This window comes from Sinocyclocheilus rhinocerous, unplaced genomic scaffold (assembly GCF_001515625.1).
Source record: "Sinocyclocheilus rhinocerous isolate Xijiao unplaced genomic scaffold, SAMN03320098_v1.1 scaffold688, whole genome shotgun sequence".
NCBI lineage: Eukaryota > Metazoa > Chordata > Actinopteri > Cypriniformes > Cyprinidae > Sinocyclocheilus > Sinocyclocheilus rhinocerous.
This window is the reverse complement of record NW_015651641.1, coordinates 2,202,688-2,211,107: the sequence shown is the minus strand read 5'-3', so window position 1 is coordinate 2,211,107 and position 8,420 is coordinate 2,202,688. Positions and strand designations below refer to the sequence as shown.

Sequence of the window (8,420 nt, the reverse complement as noted above, 5' to 3'; positions counted from 1 at the left end):
TATAAGTTGCATCAACGATTTAACAGACTTTAATTGCAGTGTTCTTAATCTTTATAAGTTAGTAGTACTGTTCGGGTTTACAGTGTGGGGGCGTGTTAGAACGAGCCGTTTTAGGTAGGCGTGGCTGACTCTTAACTTTTATAAAGAATATCTCTTTGGATTTGAGACTTTAGTCTTTGCAACTTTACAGATCTTCTTTATGCACCAAGAGCTTGTAACACTCCAAAGAGAAAGGAAAACTTGAAATCGCATCATATGACCCCTTTAAAGAAATAGATCACCTGAAGGAAAGTTTGCTGAAAATGTACTCACCCTCAGGCCATCCAAGATGTAGATGAGTTTGTTTCTTCATGGGAACAGATTTGGAGAAATTGATCATTTCATCACTTGCTCACCAGTGGATCCTCTGCAGTGAATGGGTGCCGCCAGAATGAAAGTCCAAACAGCTGATAAAAAAAACATCACAATAATGTTCAATAAAATCCATCCTCTGTTGACCTCTCAAATAAAAATCCCCCAAAATCCCCATTAATTTATAACTTTTTTGGACTGTTTTCACTTGTAAACAGTGCTTGATCTGTGCATATTTCACTCCTTATTCAGACGAGACAACTTTTTCACTGTAGAAAGAATACTCATATTTTAGAGAGAAGCATTAGTTTAAAGTTAAAAACACCTTAATGATGAACTTGTTTCTTACTAACATGCAGCTTTTCACTGCACACTACGTTAATTGATGGACTAGAGTGGTGTGGATTACTTGTGGATTATTATTGTGATGTTTTTATCAGCTGTTTGGACTCTCATTCTGATGGCACCCATTGGTGAGCAAGTGATGTAATGCTAAATTTCTCCAAATCTGTTCTGATAAATCTGATGATCTTGGATGGCCTGAGGATGAGTAAATTTTCAGAAAATTTTCATTTTTGGATCATAGAGGCCATAGAGATAGAGACCATTGGCTTACCATGCTTTTGGAAATCGCAGCCCAGCTCATTTCAGTTATTTGCTGTTTCTATCTCATCCTCTCTGCCGCTCTTCATCATGTTTTGTGCTGACAGGGTCGAACACACACATGATTTCATTAAGTGCAACAGTGCCGTGCAGAGCAGCAGACAGTTGGCCTGCTTTAATATGTTATCTGCTGTCTGTCTCTCTTGATTGAGCCTCTTACATAATGGAGGAGCTTGTCCTATCAAATATGAAATCCTGTGCGTGATGAGAGGCAGAACCGTGCTTTACTCCTGACAAACAAACAAACAAATTAATAGAAGTTAATCGATTCACAGGGCTAAAGGACATACATACTGGAGAGCACTAAACTAACATCACAGTTACAACTAAATCTTTTTTTAAACGCTATAACAAAAGAGGGTTACACTTTATTTTAAAGTGTCCTTGTTACAGTGGAACTATACATTTAAGTACTGAGTAATGTTAATTAACTACATGTACTACTTACTATATGGTTAGGGTTGGGATTAGGGTTTGGTTTAGGGTTACTTGCATGTAATTATGTATAATTAATTGTTATTACAATAGTAAGTACATGTAACATTTGTAACAAGGACACCTTAAAATAAAGTGTTACCCAAAAAAGTACCAAGTTAGTAGTACTATGGTACTTCAGGGTTCCATGTAAATACATTGGAAAATACAAAATCCTGAATAAATGTGTTTTACTAACAATAAAATAACACTGAAACTCAGAAATTGGTAGTAAATTTTCACAAGTAATTACAACGATATGGCAAGTAAGGCAGAAATAGTATTTTCTGGAACAACATATTCCAATAATCTTTCTTTTATTTACAACTTAAATATAGATTTAATATAATATTTAATATTAAATATAGATATAATATAGATAGATAGATAGATATATAGATAGATTTTGTAAAACCGACTCTCATACCAGCCAACCGATTTCAATCATTGCTTCTTTCTGTTTTCACAAACTAAACTAATTTCATGCCCATTATTTATTTATTATTTGATTTGATTTTTTGAAGCGTAGCCATATTAGGTTGGGTAATGTTCAGTTGGTTTGTGCTGGGATCCTGATCACCCTGTTGGGGTTTATTTTGAGATAATGGCTGTTATTTATATATGGTAAAGATCTCTAAACAGTAATGCCTGAAGTCTTAGGAATCATTTCACTCATCACATCTCACGGTTTCCAACGCCCATGCACCAGCTGACTATGCTGATATCAGAAAGCTTATTCGCACCTTTGTGTGTGTGTGTGTGTGTGTGTATGAACCAGTAAGAGCGCGTGGTTATTTTTGGCTCTGCCTCACAGCTCTGCAGTGCCGTGGCAACTCGAATGAATGTGACTGACAGTTACTGGCTGATCGGTGGTTCTGTGACCTCCAGAAAATGAAGGAGGGTTTGGAGCCACATCCTGTGCTCACATCCTAATTAAATCATTGTAAACAACTAAACCAATGAGCGAGATGGGAAATAGAATATACAGAGGTTATTTTGACTTATTATGGTCTGATTGGTCACAACAAATCAAGGAGCTGGTTCAAAACAAGCATGTTTTTGTGCGCTGGCCTGCGCATGTTCCAGAGTGTGAGTGGGTGGGTGTGAGTGGAGGTCCACGGCTGTCGGTGGAGAAGAGTGTGAATCTTCAGAAATGGATGGATGGGGGAGGAGGAAAAGAAGAACAAAGATAGTGGAGTGATGCCATAAATAGACAATCTCGCTTACGGTGCATTCACATCATGTGTGAATTACCATGACCGTGTTCGATTCCTCTAGTAAATTCAATCAGTTACTTATTTCTCGACTGCTGAAATACATTCTTTAGGTGTGTAGTGTAAATACATTCCCAGATATATCTGCAATGGCAGCATTGTCCTTTGACCTGTGATGTACTAACAACCGTGAAAATAATTTACTTGTGTATAGTATAATTTAATCACTTAAATTACTTGTGTACTTGTTTTACTTGTGTAAAGTATAATTTAACCACTTAGACTTGAAAAAAGTCACTCAGCTTGCAATATAGTACTGCGATTTTCTTTCAGTGTGTACAATCTGACAGCTTCCCATCTCCCGTGGCATTATGGGATAGAAATGTGTTGATTGGTTGGTTGCACACTTCAAAATCTCAGCAGGAAATTCACATATTTGCACACAAGGCATGATTACAATTCTGAGAGAGAGATTTCTCAAAATATATTTTTTATGTTGCTAAGCCAAAAGTCATACATGTTTGGAATTAACCGAACATGGGTAAGTAAATAATGACAACATTTTGTATGTTTTTGTGAACTATCTCACTCATAACGCTAACATGGATCCATATGTGACATTATTATCGATGACAGCAAAATACATAATATAAATTCCTCTATTATCTTGCACAATATTTGAGAACAAGTAGGCCATTTTGTCACGTTCACACAGCAATATGGTTGTCAGTTCTGTATTTGAGTGAGTAATACGGTTAAGTTCACACACAGTTAGATTTTTTTATTTTTTTTTAATGGGAGGCACAACTTGGCAACGAACCACAAACTCACATGCACCCGCATTTTCTGCGAACCTCTGCTGTATGACTGGAACAGTAGGATAGTGGCCTATGTTTTTTTTTTTTCTTCTGTAAAATATAAAATGAGAATGTCAAGAATCTTCACAAGGCTCTTTTCCAAGACAGCTTACAGTGGCCACCGCTGTCAAGTAACAAATAAACAAACAATACACAGAGGGTGAGTAAATAATGTCAGTAAATAATGAATTTTCATTTTAGGTAAAATGTCCCTTTACGTGTTGATGTCACTGCCATTGGTTTTTATATAAGCTCACAGCAGGCTTTCATTAATTTCCGAGTTTCCAATGTGTAATTACAAGTCCAAAGACTGTTTTTACTAATCAGAATCTTGTAATTATGGTCATTCCAACATGACATGAATGTACCATTCCTCTTCGACTCTGCATGCAAGCGAGCAGAGCACTGTGATGCGACAAAAAGAGATGCTCCTGTGATAATCATTAAAGTGCTGTCACTCACTTGTTGTGTAAGCAGCTTTGTTAATTATAATGGAAGTGTTCTATTTTTTCGCATAAGATCACAAGCACAGTGTTGATGTGGAGTAAAAGGACGCATGTTCTCTTTCTACCTTTTCTGCTGTATGTAGGTCAGCTTCCTCTCTCTGCTTCTCTCTCCCTCTCTCTCTCATTTTCCTCTCTCTAGTGCATTCTCTATCATCACATCTTGCACAGCATGCAGAGAACTGTAGATATGTCAGTGTGCTCACCACTGTTAATAAAGCACACAAACATTCACACACCACCCCTAACCACAACATTTTTTTCTCAGATGGTTCAGTCTTAACTGTCACACAATTTCACACGTCCATCTAACCAAAAATGACTTACTTAAACGGACTTGTCCTGGATTCTGGTCCTGGATGCTGACTGGTCAATATACTGTAGCATACGAAACTGGAAACTTAATTAGTGTCCTTAATATTATACTAAAATACTTTTTTTTTTTAAACAGTGAGATACTCAAACCATGCTATTGTCATGACTAAAGAGGGTGTGCCTCATGCCTGACAACTTCCTTTTAGCTGTTGACAATATATTCCCAAATATATCACAATACTACTCAAATGTGAAGCTGAATCGCTCTGGATAAGAATGTCTACTAAATATCTTAAATGTAAATATAGCACAGGATCATTCAACATGCACCCAACATGAACAACTCAACATGAAATCAAAACATGCACATTACAATTTATTGGTAGTATATATGTTATTCTAAAGAAAAACAGTTTCTCTACGTAATCTTTATTTTGATAAGCCACACCCACTTTCACCTAAATAAAATAAAGTCCTGTCCTACATTTTTCTTGTTGAATACCCTCTTTCACTTTATGAAATATGTCACATTATGGAAGTAAAATGGGTTGCAAACAGTAATTCACAATTGACTTCATATAAGCACTGGCAGCCATTTTAGAGTTGTGGGCTTCTGCTGTGTTGTGTTGTGTTGTAATGCATGTATAGGTTCATAGCAGTAGGACAGATTGTTCTGTGATCAGGTCCTCAGCCTCTTCCTCCACAGTGCCCATGCCCCACAGGGCCGCAGATGGCAGCTGGCAGATAGAGCAAGAGAGTTTTTTTGACTGGAAAAGATGCTGCGGGGTTCCAGATTTCTGCTGTGAATGGACATGTTGCGCAGATCACAGTCTTTTGCACAGAATCATCTCTTAAATTTTCTTCATCAGAATTTCCCCACTGCTGTGTTTTTAGCTCTAGATGACAGGACACTTTTTAGACACTGTTCCCAAGAGCGCAGGCAAATGGCATGAAAAAAGCTGAGCTGTGCCCTTGCATTAGCATCACCTGAACTGTTTTATTTTTTTTCCTCCAGGAACAGAAACGACACTACCTATGAGTCTGCATATCTGCATCACTTTGGGAAAAGTGCTAGAAGCAAGTAAGGTCTGGCGAGACTCCTGAGACACTCTCGGACCTGTCACGACACCAAAGAGTGGACGCACAATCTGTCAAGCTCAACGCAGACCCCTTAAGGAGTTCTGGTCTTTTAAGGACTGGGAGAACACCTTCGAGATCTTTCCAAAGCCACATGAGCACCTCCCCGAAAAGCTTATCAGAACAAAGGTCAGGGAGGTTGTAAGCACAGCCAATCACGAGGAGAAGCAAGAACAGGGCAAGGTCATACCACAACGGGGACCTGAAACAGGAAGAAGGTTGTGACATTGAGGTGGATGTAGCTTCTGTTACATTGTTTGCATCAGTTCCTTTCTGAAACTCACTAAGCATTCTATGAGACAGTCTACGGACATTTGGCTAACAACAGTATTAAGCTAAACAGTATTTCTTAGTAAAATCCTAAGATTCTCTTCAAGGTACTCTGTATTTAGGTCGTTATTGTATTTATGTCCTAATAAATGTGCTGTAACAGTGTAAACACTGAAACAATTGCCAACATATCTTCTAATATTGAGTGTGACACTTTGTATTGTTCAGCCATTCATTTGTAAGTAATAATATCCTGTTACATCAAATTAACAACTCTCAGTTGTGCAATATCAGTAAACAGGGTGTAAGTTGTTGCCTCAAGACTTTGTTAACCACTAGAACCACAAACTGCAACTTCTCGTGACCTCCGAAGCAAGACACAGTCCTCCATTGTCCTTCAGGGCCTTTTTTATACTGTGCACTGGCTGGAAGTCTTTGCCCATCTGTGCCACATAAAGACTCAGGGTGACGCAGTCCGTGACCAAGGAGGGACTTTGAGACAGCAATGGACAAACCCATCCGTCCTCACGTCCCCTGCAATGGCTGAGTGTCCTCCCCCAGTGCACTGAAGACCTACTCTGCAGGAACGTACTCTACACCCAGTTCCTCTAGCCAAGAACACCAAGCCTAAGAGTGAATGTCCTGCCTGCGGCGCCAACCTGTGACCATCCCCATGGACACTGTCAAGATCATCCAGTCGGAGAAGTTCCCTCGGGAGTGTCCGGCTCCAGTGACCCAGCCTCGCTACGCCCCACCTCCCCGCGTGGCCTGGGATGGAGGAGGCGAGGGGGAGGTGATCGTCAACCAGGCATGTGGCGACCTATCCATGGAGGTCAATGGCAACACCGTGGTCCCACCCAGACCCTTAGTGTCGCCTCCTGCCCCTGTCCTCCGCCGTGAAGCAAGTTATCTTGCCCAGCGCAAGGCCAGCACATCTGACATCTGCTACCACCAGTTCCACTACAAGATGGACAACGTCATCGTCGCCACATAAAGACTCAGGGTGACGCAGTCCGTGACCAAGGAGGGACTTTGAGACAGCAATGGACAAACCCATCCGTCCTCACGTCCCCTGCAATGGCTGAGTGTCCTCCCCCAGTGCACTGAAGACCTACTCTGCAGGAACGGACTCTACACCCAGTTCCTCTAGCCAAGAACACCGAGCCTAGGAGTGAATGTCCTGCCTGCGGCGCCAACCTGTGACCATCCCCATGGACACTGTCAAGATCATCCAGTCGGAGAAGTTCCCTCGGGAGTGTCCGGCTCCAGTGACCCAGCCTCGCTACGCCCCACCTCCCCGCGTGGCCTGGGATGGAGGAGGCGAGGGGGAGGTGATCGTCAACCAGGCATGTGGCGACCTATCCATGGAGGTCAATGGCAACACCGTGGTCCCACCCAGACCCTTAGTGTCGCCTCCTGCCCCTGTCCTCCGCCGTGAAGCAAGTTATCTTGCCCAGCGCAAGGCCAGCACATCTGACATCTGCTACCACCAGTTCCACTACAAGATGGACAACGTCATCGTCACCCAGTACGTGCTCCGCTCTTCCTCCACCTCTTCCTCCTCATCCTCCACCTCCTCAGGCCCTGTGATGCCATGCGAACCACTGGACTGCCCCACATGTGGACACACCTACAACTTTGCCGGCAAGCGCCCACGCATCCTGTCTTGTTTGCACTCAGTATGTGAGGAGTGCCTGCAGATCTTGTATGAGTCCTGTCCCAAGTACAAGTTCATCTCCTGCCCCACTTGCCGCCGTGAGACCGTGCTCTTCACCGACTATGGGCTAGCCGCTCTGGCCATCAACACCAGCATCCTCAGCCGGCTGCCGCCTGATCCGGCAGGGACCGTGCAGTGGGGCAGCGATGGTGACCGCAGCTGCTATCAGACGGTGCGCCAGTACTGTCAATCGGCTTGCACTTGCCACATTGCCAACCCTCTTTCCTCCTGTGGCATCATGTAGAATGGAGAGGATCCTGAGCTCATCCCAAAAGCTATTCCACCATCTGAAAACCTTGAGTCACACATATTCACCTTCTCCGAAGGGTCACAGATGTATCTATATATTTAATAGCACAGGATGCTATGTGAACTTAAAGTGAAAAGGACACTTGTGTGTAAAGTCAGAGATATGAAATATCAGAGTAAATGTATTTTATGTATGAACTGATTTCCCTATAGCCCTCGATCTCTTGTTTGGATGTGTTCGTCATTGACATCTCTTTAAATGGGAATGCCAAGGGTAGTCTATCTCCCCCCATCCTGGGTATAATACAGACCAATAAAGAATTTAAAAATCAAACTGTTTGTTTGGTCTAAACTTAAGCTTAAAGTTAGGTGCTGTAAGTGACTAGGCCATTTTACTAACATCCTCTAGACTTAGTCATTGAATTAGGCCCCACCCATTCCTACAAACACATGCCCTCTATCCAAAATCACACCCTCTTTAGACATACCAGCCCAAATATATATATATTTTTATAAATATGAAGGATCATATTTTCTAGATCACATTACTGACCTAATGGAAATATATTTGACATTACAGATACTTACATATATTCCACAAGACAGAGCTGAATTTACACAAATTACCCTGTTCAAAATGTACATATTCTTGGTTCTTAATATCATGTGT

General features: G+C 41.6%; 1 protein-coding gene across 2 annotated transcripts in view; it reads left to right on the top strand.

Moving 5' to 3' along the window:
- Positions 1-8,309, top strand: part of LOC107713373 (RING finger protein 208-like) — a 16,567-nt gene extending 8,258 nt beyond the window's left edge. Inside the window, exons 2-3 of one of the 2 annotated variants that reach the window (XM_016518862.1) lie at positions 5,393-6,751; positions 7,290-8,309. In XM_016518862.1, the coding sequence (XP_016374348.1) occupies positions 6,422-6,751; positions 7,290-7,745 (786 nt within the window). In that variant the 5' untranslated portion in view covers positions 5,393-6,421 and the 3' untranslated portion in view covers positions 7,746-8,309. Of the gene's footprint in view, positions 1-5,392; positions 6,752-6,774 lie in introns of those variants that run through there. The other variant, XM_016518863.1, reaches the window with a different exon arrangement.
- The last annotated feature ends 111 nt before the right edge of the window (positions 8,310-8,420 follow it).